Source organism: Urocampus carinirostris, chromosome 5 (assembly GCF_059441175.1).
Source record: "Urocampus carinirostris isolate Australia breed hairy pipefish chromosome 5, RoL_Ucar_1.0, whole genome shotgun sequence".
Taxonomy (NCBI): Eukaryota; Metazoa; Chordata; class Actinopteri; order Syngnathiformes; family Syngnathidae; genus Urocampus; species Urocampus carinirostris.
This window is the reverse complement of record NC_142353.1, coordinates 11,624,092-11,640,515: the sequence shown is the minus strand read 5'-3', so window position 1 is coordinate 11,640,515 and position 16,424 is coordinate 11,624,092. Positions and strand designations below refer to the sequence as shown.

General features: G+C 40.0%; 1 protein-coding gene across 1 annotated transcript; it reads left to right on the top strand.

Annotated features, from left to right (window-relative positions):
• Positions 1–2,377: 2,377 nt before the first annotated feature.
• Positions 2,378–9,902, top strand: LOC148365240 (uncharacterized). Its single transcript, XM_088335734.1, has 2 exons — positions 2,378–2,630; positions 8,271–9,902. The coding sequence occupies exons 1-2, from the start codon at positions 2,474–2,476 to the stop codon at positions 9,491–9,493; spliced, it is 1,380 nt and encodes a 459-aa protein (XP_088191860.1). The 5' UTR covers positions 2,378–2,473; the 3' UTR covers positions 9,494–9,902.
• The last annotated feature ends 6,522 nt before the right edge of the window (positions 9,903–16,424 follow it).

The window sequence follows — 16,424 nt, the reverse complement described above, 5'->3', positions numbered from 1 at the left end:
TGGCTCGTGCACGAGGGTTGGACCATGGTTCACCTCAGCTTTGTGTACGGCAATTTCCGCTCTATTCGCAGGTTGTTGTAGGGAATCTGCTTTGTAGCTCTTCTCAGCGTGGTATTCATTCAGCACCTCTAGTAACTCACATGCAGACCACTTTTCGATGGTTTTTGATCTGTAAGTGAGTGCCAGTTCCTTGCATGGGCAGTTCCTAATAAACATGTGAGTAACCTCTATTTCAGGGTTGTCAAATGTTTTGCCCTGCTCACTCAAGCACTCAGAGGCAAGGTCAGCTGCTCTGTTTAGTCTCAGCCAGTAGTCATAGGGGTCTTCCTGGTCTTTGGGCAAAGTTGAATAAAAGTCAGCTAGAGGGACAGCAGAGTACTTGGTACAGCTAAAGTGTTTCCTGAGAAGACTATAAATCATGTCAGGGCGGGTATAGACGTCTATATTACTGTTTCTAATGCCAAACCTAACCACGTCTTTAGCTTTTCCTCTTAAATGTATAAGGATTTCCTCTGCTTGCTCTTCAAGTCTCACATTACTCCTTTTAATAAATGTCCTCATTAGATCTTCCCACTCATGTATTGTTATTGAGTCTGAGCCATCCCCAATAAATGACGGCGGTTCCTTAACCTTTCTCTGTGTAACCACCTGACTCAATCTGTTTGCTACATCTTGTGTGGCAGCAGCGTTAGGAGCTACTATATTACGTGACTGTATATTTGTGAATATGCTATCAGCCAATTTATGTCCTATCTCCTGAATAATATTTGTCATCTGATCAGCTACACCCTCAGAAACGTCACTTGTGCTCTGAGTAAACATGTTTCAAAGATGTAAATAAGTCAAAATCGCCTGCGTAACACGTCACTGTATAGCAGTTTTAAATACTGTGAGCTGATGGCTTCATGAAATGATGTGGCAGGTAGGACAGTCCTCGGTTCGGAGAGCTTGATAGAAGTCACGGGTCACGGCACCAATGTAACCGCGCTGTACGTGTCCCACCAAAGATCCACATTCACGCTGGACTGGATGATGAGGTTTTTATTATTACAGTTTCTGCAAATGGATGAGTCACAACATTAGCTTTTTCTGCTGGGTCGGATCTCTTTGATCTCTTTGTAGTACTCTGGTTAAACTAACAACAAAGCATATCAAAGAGCTGTCTTTTCACTTTACAGAAAATACATTTTAGAATATCACAATACATTTATAAATCTTTGCATTTTAACAAGATACTTTTAACAAGAGATCGTATAGTGGATTTTTAACGTTTACAATGAATTCAACATGTTTTTCTTTGCTCTGAATTTTAACCAACATCATCCTTTTTTTATGTACATGAGAAAATAGGAATAAAAACAATAAGGAGTATAAAAATGGGTACAATTTACCTGCAAATGGATGAGTCACAACATTAGCTTTTTCTGCTGGGTCTGATCTCTTTGATCTCTACAAGGGGAATTAATATTTAGTAAAACAGAAACAAAACGAAAATAAACCTAAACAGCTTGACAATATCAATCACATTACTATGCATGGTGAGAGATTTGTCAGCTGGGGTTATAATGTTTAAAATTAACTTATTTTGTGGAGCACCAAAAGATATGTCTTACCTTTGTAGTACTCTGGTTAAACTAACAACGAACCCCGCCTCCTGGTCACATGTTAGAAGCCAAAACCAAACCCCACCCCATACCAGCAGATGGCACTGTTGGACTCAGCATTGCAGGACATTTACCAAAAACTATACACATATTTTAGCAGGAATTTCAATAAAATAAAAGTTATTATTACACCCGTTACACTAATAAAAAACAAAATAAACTAAATATGAATAAAATGATGACTCACAACACGTGGTAAGCTTTCCCTCCTGGCTTTGATCTCCGGCAAAACTAACATAAAATGCGACAGAAACAAAATAAAAATAAATCCAAACAGCTTGCCAACATCATTTTTGCCGTTCCATGTATTCCGTTACTCCCCATGCCTGCACACAATTTTGTCATTTTATTCATATTTAGTTTCTTTTGTCTTTTATTAGCATATTTGGTATTGGAGTAATCCAAAAGTAATTAAATGTAATCAAGTTAAAGTAACCCTACCCAACCCTGGTGATTTGTGAGATGGAGAGAAATGCTCTGTAAATAACCTATCGAGCAAGAAAACACTTTTAAACGGGATATTAAACGTACATTCGATTAGCTTTAAATTACTTTAAATGACACATGTTTCGAAAAAACAGAACACTGGATTCAAATTTTAACTTTCTAGCGAAACTTTTATTGACCAACAGTCAAAAACACAAAACAGCAGTAATTCGCCTTGGGCTTTAGATTTCAACTCTTTATGGTACACGAAGAAGAAATCTCCGGAAGTTAGCAAATTTTGCATCTCGGATGTAGCATTTTACAATAGAATTTGGGGTACGCTTGTTATTTACTTAGCTGTGGAACTTTTTTTGCACGTCAGAATGTTAAAACAACTGATTAGAGAGCGCTTAATCGCTGCTGCCGACGAAATCGTCGAACTTTTTGAAGAAAAGATCGCTTCGTACGTAGAGGAAATCAACCGACAACGACGGCAACTGGAAGCGGTCTGCAAGAGTCAAGTTGGGATTCAGCTCGAAGGTTTGCTCACCAACTTAACTTCCAACTTCGTATCGTTGAGTATTTCATCTCCCTTCAAAATTAATTAGGAACTTTGGTGTACGTGAATTTGTTAAAAACAGGCAAGCATAACAGTGTCCTAATGTCACGTAACAAAATGTTCTGGTATGTCTCATCTCATTAGCCGTACCGCTTATCCTCAGTAGGGTCGCGGGGGGCTGGAGCCCATCCCAGCAATCATCGGGCAGTGGGCAGGGGACACCCTGAACTGGTTGCCAAAACTCGCCCACTGTGTTTTAATGTTGAAATTTTCTTTTCCATTCAGCTCCTTTTAAGGGTAATGTACAAACTGCACCAAGCATATGTTGCTGAGTGCCTTCCTACTATTTTTGTTTGATTCTTAAATGTTCATATTGTACCTCCGCTTGTTTCTATCTATCTATCTACCCTGATCATATCCCCAAGTGGGGTGACCGACAGCAAGACAAACACATACACAAAAACAAAGAAAAGGAAAAAGTAGCAAAAACCACAAAAGATTTGACCATGGCCAACCCAAATGCCCAAATACCCAAACAAGCTAAGCACCTCGGCTTCCAAGTTGGTCATGCTTTCGTCCCTCCATATCAGGGGTGTCAAACTCAATTATACAGAAGGCCAGAACTCAAACCACACATTTGGTCGCGTGCCAAAAAGGATAAATATGTATTGAATAAACTAAAGCTTGCCTCTTAAAAAAATAAATATGAATTTAAAACAGTCAGGAATATTATTCCAGAGTAAACAAACTTAAACATTAAATGAATTAAAAATCGTTGCTCTCCATAAAAATGTCTTTCAACGTTCTGTATCTTTTCTCTGGATTCAAGTTTTTCAGCATACTCTGAAGTTTTGTCTTTAACTGCCATTTTACATTAAATTCCTTAATTACAGCCACAAAAGCTCCACAAATAAGACACACTGGTTTACCGGCAATGTCAGTTAACATAATTTCTTCGGCCATTGTGGTTTTTAGCATCCGAGTATAGTTTGAAAGTTATTAGGCGGCAGTAGCTCAGGAGGTAGAATGCTCGTCTTGGGATCAAGGGATCCCAGTTCGAATCCCGGCTCGTCCGTGTTACATGTCGAAGTGTCCTTGGGTAAGACACTGAACCCCTAATACCACCAAAAAGCAGGTTACATGGCTGCAAGGCCGCTATTGGTAAATGTGGAGCACATAGTAAAGCGCTTTGGGAAGCCATTGACTTGAAAAGCGCTATATAAATGCAGATCATTTCATTTCATTAGTGTTTCATAGACACGGGCCATTATAGTAGATGCATATAAAATAATTTCACAGGCCGGTTATTATTGTACGCTGGGCCAGAAGTGGCCCGCAGGCCTTGAGTTTGACACCTGTGGTCCAGATGAAACGGGACACATGAAAGCGGACATGTCACTCGGGTCAGGGTGACACAACACACTTTTCTCTTCAACAGCAGGGCCCGACACCTTTCACTGGTTCACCCATGCCGCATCATACAGGTGCGCTGCCCATCCCTTGGAACACATCCAAACATCCCACTATCCTTTAACAACACTTCTCCACCTATTCCTATCACAAACAAGAGCTCGAGCTTCCACTACATTGAGACCTCTTTCCTTCAGTGAACTCATCCCACCAACCAACCTCGTGGTCTCCTTCAATTTACTTCTGCTCTGTAGATAGTCTTCAACATTGGCTCCTCATCCATCCTCTCCATGTGTCCAAACCAACCGAGTACTCTTTTATCCACATGCTTGCTCAGTTCTACTACTACTCTAATTCTGTCTCTCACAATTTCGCTTCTCAATCCATCCAATCTTGTCACCCCAACATACTCCTCAAACGCTTCATCTCAAAAACATTTAATTTCCTTCTCAAATTTGCGTTCAGGCTCCAAGTCTCTGCACCATACAACACAGTCGGCACAATCACTCTCATACAGTCCCCTCTTAACATCCATACTCATACTCTTACTTACTCATCCCTCTCCTCAGAGCACCCAAAACCTTGCATCCTCGTTCTTCATTCCACCAACTGCAGCCACTTCACTACCCAAGCCCCTAAAGCTTTCAACTTCATCCAGCACATGTCCATTCAACCTTATGTCCAACACCATGCCCACTCCATCACATGAACACTTTATCTCCTTACTCTTGCCAACATTCACACATAACTTACACCTATCACACACCCTCCAGCCTATCATACACTCTTCCAAACTCCATTACCAACATTCTCAATATTTCCTCAGAATCAGCCACAAGCGCTGTGTCATCTGCAAACAACAACTGACTTGCCTGCCACACCGTTCCATTGTTATCCATCATCTCTACACCTCTTGCAAATCCTTTTGCATTCGCGTCTTTCACCACACCATCCAGGTACACATTAAACAGCCACGGCGACATCACACACCCCTGTCTCACACCAGTCAACACAGGGAACCACTCACTTGGCTCACTCCCTACTCTTACACATGATCTGCTGTTCACATAAAAATCTCAATGCCTCCAACAACTTTCCACCTTACCTTTTGCAAAATATTTCTCACACTCCTGTCTTACTGCAAACACCTGATCCACACATCCTCTTCTTTTCTTGTAACCTCTCTGCTCCTCCATCACTACCTCATTTGTTATTCCTCTCACTCTCTTAATCAAGACTCTTCCATACGTCACGGACTAACTGATATCTCTCAAATTGCTACATTATCATAGTTGCACCTTTACCTTTACACAATGGCACCACACATGCACTACACCAATCAACAGGGAACCGCACCACTTAAAAAGCATACATTCAACAAGCGTACTAACCAGCCAATCATAGCTGTGCCACCTTTCTTCAAGCATTCAGCAGTACAAACATCCAACCCAGGCGCTTTTCCCCCTTTCATTTCTTTCACTGCCTCTTGCACCTCCCATGTTTCCACAGGCTTTACATTTAAATCACCCAACAGTGGCATGCTCCCCATACCACCGATTGTCTTAACTTTCACTTCTCTCTCATCTTCCTCATTCAGCAACTCCTCAAATACTTTGCCCATCTCGTCCTGACCGCTCTACCACTAATCAGTAATCTACCGTCCCTATCTTTCACTTTCTCTTCCTTTACAGACTCGCTCTTTCTTACTCTTTTTACTTCTTTCCAGAACACTTTTCTCCTTTCCTCAAAGTTCACTCCTATCTTTCGACACCATTCATCATTTGCTTTCCTCTTCGCTGCTTCCACTGCCGCTTATACCAACCTTCTTTCACTTTATACATTTTATACGCATCACCACTCTTGCAGCCACTCCTCAAAGGCACATCTATTCTCTGTCACAGCCTTTTAGACCTCATAATGCCACAATTCACTTCCTTTCCTAATAGTTCGACCAACTTTTCTCATTCCATACACTTCTTTCACACTCCTAATCACTGCCTCTTTAAACCACTTCCATTCCATTTCCACACTCTCCACCTCTCTTCTACTAATCCGTTCATACTATTCCCCTATCCTCTCTTTAAAAACCCTCTCCTTTTCTGCCTGATCAACTCTGACATTTTCACCAATTCCCTCACACTCTTCCTTTAACTAGCCCTCCACGATCCATCTATTCTCAGTTTTCCTTCCACATAAAAATAATCAGACATAACATTCAAGAACAAGGTGCAAGCTAAGTTCTTTTGTAAAGATGAGGATACCAACCTATTTACCCTCAGATCAGATGGCGCTGGGCGAGGAGAAAGTGCACGCATCTTGTGTATAGCTGTTTCTGTTCCTACCGCTCAACCAATTAAATTTCTCTAGGTGCTTTGCTAGAGCTTTTGGGTACAGGTTTTTGGGGGTTAAAGTTAGTTGTGTGGCTTTTCATCATACAGCGTCTCACAATGAACAAAGAGTGTTTAATTAAATTCGATATAAATGATTATTGAGCAATTTACAGGCAAAACGGGGTCTGTTGGTGTAAGTTTTTGACTGTAAACTGTTTTTATTTTGAAGATTTAAAAATTGACAAAATGGACCATCTTTATCTTATTCACTTGAAGACTTACTGTGCCTCTTATTTAGAAAACAAAAAGAGTGAAGCATTCATTTATAAAATATAAAACAGCAGCCTTTTGAAAGGGAAAAATGTAAATAAAATCGAATTAACACAGTTTCAGTTTGATTTATGTGCAAATGTCAAACGAGTCAGTCAGTGCACAAGTGAAACGCAGCAGCAGCCGCTTCTCACTTACTTTTTATGCCAAACCAACACACCCAATGTTGGGCCTGAGCAACAAAACACAAACAAATATTCCTACTTCCATTCCAAATACAAACTGACAAAATCAGAAATCACTAAATAAAAACAGCTCCTGTGTTACTAAAAAATGCCTATGACAGGATTGGGTTCTTACTCTTTTAATGTCACTCCTGTTTTGAAATCAAGATTGTAGGGTTGCATTGTGACGCCGCCCCTTCAAAAAGGGGCAGAGGTTGCAGTCCTCACATTTCTAACACTAAAAACACAGAAGAGAAAGGGAAAAAAGTACAGGTGAGATGCGCCAAAGTAGTTGAAATGTAATATCTATTCTACACATTTTTACAGCATTTGAAACCGTGGATAATGTTTGTGTGGCATTTTTCCTTCTACAGAAACGATATTAATAGAAAAAATATTTACCTCACTCATCTTTTTCGATTTGTAAACATTTTTGGAAACGCGCCAGCAGCGCTAACAAGCCTTATGCGGCTCCTGAGCCGCGGGGTTGCCGACCGCTGAGGTAGGATTTTTTTGTTGACAGTTGATTAGACCTTTCTCGGGTAATAAGTGCTTACAGCAAAGAACGGGGTTTAACCTCTCTGTGCTGCTTTGATCATCAATCGATCACTTACTATTTGTTGGGATAAAACAATGATTGCTAGATTTTGGTGGTAACACATCGCCACTGTCTATGCCAAATTTACACCCTTTTCAGCATGTTTTTGCTAAGAAAATCTAGCATCTTAGCAGGATTGGGGTCATAATGTCTTTAAGTGACATTCTCATGTATTTGGCTTGATGCTGTGTGCTGCCAACTTTTTCAAACATAGCTTGTGTGTCTTTCCTTGTCTCTCCTTCCATGGTCTCAGTGAAACCGGTCGCTACATATGTTTCGTCATACATACATACATGTCTTAGCTTTTGGAAGACCTTTGTTTTTCTTGTTATCCTCGTCCCTTTTGCGCCTGTCTCCTCATAAACGTTTTTTTTTTTTTTTTTTTATGGAGTCACCGCTCACTCTTTGTGTCTACACTTCATACTCAAAGCGTGTAAGCGATATGTAAATTTAAAACTCTGCCAATGTGCACACCACTGCTTCCTAGTGTATTGGAAGTGTAATTGCACTTTATTCTAGGACTGTAGAAAAAATCCTTCCACAAGCTCAAATGCACAGATCCCCGCACTCTCCTAGGGGGGTCCCACTATTTGAGAATTATTGCTTTAGCCCTAAATTTAAAACAAGCCCAGTGTGTTTTAGCATTTTCACCTTCAACTCCCTTTTAAAAGTATACAAAACCATTTGTATCGGTTCTTAGGCTGCTCAGTGCCTTTCTATTTGTTTTTAAACTTTCATATTGTACAACCACTTGTTTGATGAATAATATCTTAACATTTTTTCCTCTAGATATCCATTACATGCAAAATCGCCAGAGTGAAGATTCCCCCGAGGACCAAGGTTTGAGCTTGAGATCGGAACAGAAGAATCCTCCGCTATCCCCCGTCAAAGTAGAAAAAAAGGAGCTGCAGCTTCCTCACATTAAAACAGAAGAGCAATGTGATGTCAGTTGGTTCCCACCGACTGGCAGCCCTGTGAAGACTGAAAATGACGACCAAAACCTACCCGAGTGCCCACCTCAACTCCAAGATGAAGGTTCTAGCGACGGCGGGTCTGGAGGACCCCCACCAGATGAAGAGTTGGCTCCCCTGTCAGACAACAATGACGCGGAGAGCAGGGCAAACTGTGAACGGGACCCTGAACACTCAAAAATCTTCCAAAAGAAAACAACTTCCGACAAGAACTCCCCAAATTATGGCAAACAAGACGTCAACTGCTCAGTTTGTGGTGTAAGCTTTGTGAAAATTGTTCTTTTAAATGATAAAGGGAACGATGAAGGCCACCGCTGCCAGGTTTGTCAAAAGAAATTGAACAAACGTTGCTCAGTCTGCGGAAAAACATTTTCTCACAAGTGTAATGTGATCCAACACATGAGAACGCACACGGGGGAAAAACCATTTTCTTGCTCGTTTTGCAGGAAAGCATTTTCTCGCAAGAGTCATTTGACCAAACACATTAGAACACATACGAAGGAGAAACCCTTTTCTTGTTCGGTTTGCGCAACAGCATTTTCTGAAAGAAGTAATTTAATCCAACACATAAGAACGCACACTGGGGAAAAACCATTTTCTTGCTCGTTTTGCAGGAAAGCATTTACTCTCAAGTGTCATTTGACATTACACATTAGAACACATACGAAGGAGAAACCCTTTTCTTGTTCTTTTTGCGCAACAGCATTTTCTCAAAGATGTCATTTAAACCAACACATGAGAACACACACGGGGGAAAAACCGTTCCTTTGCCCGTTTTGCAGTCAAGCCTTCGCAAGCAATTTTGGTCTGGAATTGCACTTGATAACACACATGGAAGAAAATTCTCATCGGTGCTTCCTTTGTGGGGAAAGAATTTCCAACGCGGCAAATTTGGTTAGACACATTAAATCCCACAAAGGGGAACATTCTTTGATTTGTTTGGACTGTGGTCAGGATTTGACGAATAATTCGGATCTGTTTCAACACGTGAGAGTACACATACTCCAAAGGAAGTCGAGTAGCCCCATCAGAAGAAAATAATGTTAAATTTCTTCAAATTTGAAAATGTTATTTTTGTTGTACCGGTAGTTTGGAGATATGAGACCAAGAAACATGCCACCTAATGAAAATTGATGACTTGTCGGATGTTAGGGGTACTTGTAATAAAATGTATCACTGCATACTGTATATAATCATTGTACCATGACATTATTATTTTCATCAAGTTAATCATTTACTGATAATTCATGTTTCATATCCATATATTTGAAAATAGCTTTTTACGACTTTTTTTGTCACTTGACACCTTAATTTCTTAATTCTGACGAAGACATGGTTAATCTTATCTATCCCGGCTGACGTTCAAAGAAACTGTGCGGGTCAGATGTATCGACATTTCGTTCTGTATACACGTGTACACGAATGACAATAAAGTAAATCTGAATCTGAATCTGAATCTGAACATTGTCTTCCCCCAAAAAAGACCTTGAATGCCACATCCAAGCATTTCGCCACTTGCGCCCATGCACATGCCCAACTCTATCATTGTTATCAATAGAAAGTCTTGTTAGGACCTCCAAACATTCTGGAACCATTTTGTTAAAATGACTGGACCAACACAACAGCAGTACTATAACCACAATTTAGAAGAACTGATCATTCATTTGTTTTTCTATCCAGTTCAACACTAAATTATATATATTGTTACCCCGGCCAAACTTGTTCAACAAAACCAACAGTGCAGAGCCAGCTTTTTTGGTATTTTTCACTTCAGTGGTAACTTACTTGACTGCCTGTGTAAGATGGTCCTCATATCTAAACCCCTAAGCCCTTTTCTTGGTTGGACAGGCACACCGACATATTTCTCAAAGGATAACATTATCGAAACCACCCTCGCTTTGCTTGCAAGTGATAGTAAAAAAAGAATAAATGTTTTGATAAATGTTTTGCACTGAACACTGGATTTATATTCAAACATTCTTCCAACAGACCTACATTGGCCCATCTCGATAAAAGAAGCAGAAAAGCATCTTGCTCAGAGGTGTCAAACTCATTTTAGTTTGGGGACCACATGGTGGAAAAAAAATTCTTGTGGGGGACTGGTAATGAGAGAAAAAGATTACAGCAGAGAGTGAGAGAGAAAGAGAACAAAAATTAGAAACAGGAGAGAGAGAGAAAGAAAGAGAATGACAAACAGTGGTGCAAGGGAAGTGACAAGAGAAAGGGAGAAGAAAGAATTGGGAAAAATTGAAAGGAAAAATACAGAGGGAAGGAAAGAGAGAAAGAAATTGGGAGAGCAAAGGAAACAGAAAAATAAAGTTGGAGAGAAAGAAAGAGAGAAAAAAGAAATGGAGAAAGAAAAAGACACACAGAGAGAAAAGTAAAATTAGAAAGAGTGAGAGAAAGAGAAAGAAATAAACTGAGAGAAAGAAAGATGAAAGAGAAAGAAATACCACTAAGGTTGGTTTGGCGACATCCAGTGGACATATTTGAAACTGTAGCTTATTCTTTTCTTGTGCTTTTCTCAGCATTGTCTTTTGGGCCCCATGAAATGATGTGGAAGGCCACATTTGGCCCGCGGCTCTTGAATTTGACACAAATGGTCTTGGGAGATTCTTTTGTTATTTCTTTAGGTGTAATGGGCCTTTTTATATGTATAGTGATCCCAAGGACCAAGAAGAAATCCACAGGTTCGAGAGTGTTCTCCATTCTGACCCCACTGCTGTGGAATGCTCTGCCCGCATGACCTATGTTTAATTTTGATGATGTCTGCATATGGTTTGTTGATGCCCTTGCGGCATCCTTTGCAACCTGGTCATCCTGGAAGGGGGATTACCTCATGTGCGTACCATCTCAAGGTTTCTTCATTTTTCTCATGCTGAGATTTTGGTTTTAGATACAGGGATTATATAATTATAGTTGTCTGTACATCCCTTTGAGACTTCTTGAGATCAAAGGCGTCACAAATAAACTTTTATATCTAGAATTTGATGAGTGTTGATAGGGGTGATAATCAAGGAAAATGAGGATGCCAACCCCTGTTAAAATATAAGTAGGAAAAGTCTCTTGGGCTTTCGTGGTCTGCTCCTAAAAGTACAACAAAGAAGAACAAACAGGAAGATCTCCAATTTTGATCATATGCAGAGTATGAACTGGGTTTGTTACTTGTTTGGCTCTGCAACTCGATTCAACTGCAAAATGTTAAAAGAGTTTGTAAGAGAGTGACTGATCGCTGCTGCCGACGAAATTTTCTGACCGTTTGAAAAAACGATCGCCTCGTACGAGGAGAAACTTAGCCAACAACGACGGCAACTGGAAGGGCTTTGCTAGAGTCAAAACGTCTTCGGACTCGGGGTTTACACACAAACCCACAATTGCACTTTATAGAATAGAATAGAATATACCTTTATTGTCATTGTTACAAAATGGGTTAACATATTGTGACAACGAAATTGGGCATGGCACCCCAGTATCACATATTCACAGTGAGGATAAAAGAAACCAAGAAGATAAAGGAACAGAGAAGATAAGGTTATAAAAACAAGGAGGATACGGTTATAGTTATAATATTGAGTATTTGTCCGTTCATTCATTATAATTGTGATCTTGTCTGTGCGAGTCTGTTTGAAAATCAGCCATAAGCATGTACTTAGTAATTCGTTAACATAATACCCCGAAAAAAAGCAATGTACATAAGCATATAAAGGGAGTAGAGTTCGTACAGGCTCCTTGAACATGCTAGAATTTTAATTTTGTGTTCTCAAGATTTGAAAAGTGTTTGAATTTTGAGCGAAGTGTTTGTAAATGCTTGAATTTGTTGCAGTGTTTATGGCAGTGTGACTTGATAGTGACCCCGATGTTTGAGAATCATTGCTTTAACCCCAAATTTGAAACAAGCCCAGCGTGTTCTAGCACTGCGATTCTAAGCTTCAACTCCTTTTAAAAGTATACAAAACCATATGTATCTCTGCTTAGGCTATTGAGTGGCCCTCTATTATCTTTATCTTATTTTTAAAATCCTGTACCAACCACTTGGTTGATTAATGCAATCTAAACGTTTCCTCTAGATATCCATCAACAGCCAGATGGCCAGTGTGAAGATCCCCCTGAGGACCAATGCCGGAGCTTGAGTTTGGAGAAGAAGAATCCTCCGCTGCGTCCCGTCAAAGTAGAAGATCGAGAAGTATGATGTCAGCTGTTTCCCACTGACGGGCAGCTCTGTGAAGTGTGAAAATGACAGGAAGGACCCATACGAGTGCTCACAACAACTCCAAGGTGAAGGTTCAAGCGACGACGGGTCTGAAGGACCCCCACCAGATGAAGACTTGGCTCTCCCGTCAGACAACGATGACGTGGAGAGCAGCGCACATTGCAAACAAGACTCTCAAGAGTTGGAAACCTCCAAAAAGAAAACAACTCCCGGCAAAAACTACCAAAAAGGTGGCAAACAAGATGTAAAGTGCACAGTTTGTCGTGTTAACTTTGTGAAAAATGTTGCTCCTTTTGCAGAAAATAATTTTCTTTTCGATGTTAATTGATCCAACACATAAGAACGCACACTGGGGAAAAAACATTTCATAGCTCTGTTTGCAAAGCAACATTTTCTCATGAGTCTAATTTGATCCAACACATGAGAACATACATGTGGGAAAAACCCCTTCTCTTGTTCAGTCTGCGGAAAGGAATTTTCTCCCCAAAAAAGTTTTATCCTCCACATAAGAACGCACAAGGGGGGAAAACCATTTTCTTGCTCGTTTTGCAGAAGAGCATTTTCTCTCGAGAGTGATTTGACCAAACACATTAGAACACATACGAAGGATAAAGCCTTTTCTTGTTCAGTTTGCGCAACAGCATTTTCTCAAATATGTCATTTAAACCAACACATGAGAAGGCACACGGAGAAAAACCAGTTCCCTTGCTCGTTTTGCAGTCAAGCCTTCACAAGCAATTTTGGTCTGGAATTGCAGTTAATAACACACTTGGAAGAAAATCCTCATCAGTGCTTCCTTTGTGGGAAAATGTTTACTAAAGCGTTGAATGCGGTTTAACACATCAAATCTCACAAAGGGGAACATTCCCTGATTTGTTTAGATTGTGGTCAGGATTTGATGAATAAATCTGCCCTGTTTCAACACGTGAGAGTACTCATACTACTAAGGAAAGCCTGAGTAACCCCATCTGGAGAAGAATGTTCAATTTCTTAAAGTTTTTAAAATATTATGTTTGTTCTTACTGTGTTTGTTATAGTTTAAGAGTACATGAGATTAGGAAGTATGCCTCCTTATGGATTCTGCCGACTCATCAGCTGTTAGGGGTTGTTGTAATATTGAAATGCGTCACCACGTGTATAGTCATAAGATCATTATATTGTTATCATCATCAAGTTAACCATTTAGTGGTAAGTAATGTGTCTTATCTATGCATCACATCCTTGTTCTGTACCCACAAATTATGAATATCATCTTTTATTTGTTTTTAATGTTTTATTGTCTTAAAAACCTCAACCGAACAGCTCTAAGGTTCTCCTTCCAGGTGTACAGAGAAAAGTTTGCCAATCATAAATCATGGAATGTATTTCATGGTCTAGCACCAAAGTACATGTTGGTCCCATATGAACCATCTCGGACCCTGAGAACCTCAGGGACACACCTTCTGCTGGTGCCCAGAGCCAGGACTAAACAGGGTGAAACTGCGTTTCAGTTCCATGCAGCTAAACTCTGGAATAGTCTTCCTGATGACGTCAGACAGGCATCTACTCTGACAGTGTTTAAGTCCAGGCTTAAAACAGCTCTGTTCAACTGTGCATACAACTGAAAGGGTTCTATCTGCACTCTTCACCTTTACTTTATTTTAATTCATTGATTTTATTATGTTTTATCTGTGGTTTTAATGCATTTTAAAAACCACATTTTAAATTTTCACTGTCTTTTCTTCTATGTTTTAACTGTAATTGTGTGTTTTCAACCTGTCTCTTTGCCATTTCTGTAAAGCACCTTTAAATGCCTTGTGTATGAATTGTGCTATACCAATAAACTTGCCTTGCCTTGCCTTCATTGATGCAGATAGAAGTGCACTGTAGATAAGAACATGTCACAGGTAATCACTGGTGCATTAAAAGAATAGAACGGCTGTGTGCCACTAGCATTGCCCGCGTTGACACAAAACCATTTTTGTGCCTTATGTGATTACTTGTAAAAGATTGTGATCATAGCCAAACTTGTTCCTGCCTGAAAGAGTAAAATGTCTTTCTGCGAAAAAAGGCTGAATCAACGAAACCAAAAGTGATGAGTAAGCTTTTTTTGCACTTTTCACACAGGGTTACTACCTACTTGGTTGCTTGTAAAAGATGTTAATATGAAGTGTGGTTGTGTTCGGGAAGAGTGAAATGTCTTTCTGGATAAAATGCTAAGTCAACAAAATCAAAGACACTGAGTCAGCTTCTCCCCCCACCCTCCTTAATTAGAGTTACCTAACTAACTGCCTGTGAAAGATGATGGTTGTATCTAAACTCCTTCCCCTTTTCTTGGATGGACAGACACAAACTGCCAGATATACAGTGAGAGTAAAAATTATGTGATCCCTGGCTGATTATGTTGGTTTTCCCTGTAATAAAGACATGATGTTTTCATACTTTTATTATTGATGTAATCTAACACGAAGAAACAAAATATTAAATGAAGAATGAAAATCAAGAAAATAACTTGTAAAAAATGTATTTTGATTAATTCTAATTTCATTAAGGAAAATAAGTATTTGATCCTCTAGTTTGTATGAGAAATTCTGGCTTCCAAAGACCCTTGATATACTAGTTAACTGATTTCAAAACACCCGTACTTAACGACACCTTTATAAAAGATACGTGTTCATAGAATCGGACTCTTCAACATGGGTAATACCAAAGAGCTCTCTCAGGACCTCAAAGACAGGATTATTGACCTGCACAAATCTGTAACGGGCTACAAAACATTAACAAGATACTATGGATAAAAATAACAATCAATAGTGAAATTGTGATAAATTTTCAAGAAGTAAAACATGACCATCATTATACCTCAGTCTGGTGCCCCAAAGAAGATTTCTCCTTGTGGGGTGGTAATGATCATGACAACTGTGATAAATCGTCCTGCAACCACTCAACAGGAATTGGTGAATGACCTCAATGCAGCGGGGACCACAGTCACCAGGAAGACTATTGAAACACTAAGCCCCACAATGGATTAAAAACCTGCAGTTCCCGAAAGCTACCCCTGTGGCAGCCCGGCTACAGTATGCTAATTATCATTACAAAGATGCACAAAGTGATTGGGAGAAGATCTATGGAGGGAGCATAAGTTACATAAGCGACCGCCCACCAACCTTAATGATTTAGAGAGGATCTCCAAAGCAGAGCGGGTCAAAAAAAACCCAGGCATGTGTGCTAACCTTGTGGTTAACTACCACAAACCCCGGACAGCTGTGGTTGGAAATAAAGGTTATGTCACCAAGTATTAAATGTTTTTGGCTAGAGGGATCAACTACTTATTCCCCTTAATATTCTCATCATCTCATCAGCTGCACTGCTTATCCTCAGTAGGGTCGCGGGGGTGCTGGAGCCCATGTCAGCAATCATTGGGCAGGGAACACCCTGAACTGGTTGCCAGCCAATCGCAGCCCTTAATATTATCAAATCAAAATAAATGTATTTGTAAAGCACTTTTCTTGTAAAACATTGCCACTCAAAGTACTGAATGAAAACATTTAGCATACAACAAGCCAGTAAAATCCCCACTAACACAACAATAACTGCTGCTTTTTGGTTTTCCATGAAACAGTGGCACCTCTTTAGTTTGAACTGAAACAGTAACCCGTAATGCTCTTTCCGTCATCACAGGTGTCACTTGTGGCGTCTTGTCAGAGTCATTTCTGTCTAGTCGGTGATGGTGTAATTACCCACTCTCGATAGTGGTCCTCTGGTTCATTTGTGTCTGTCAGT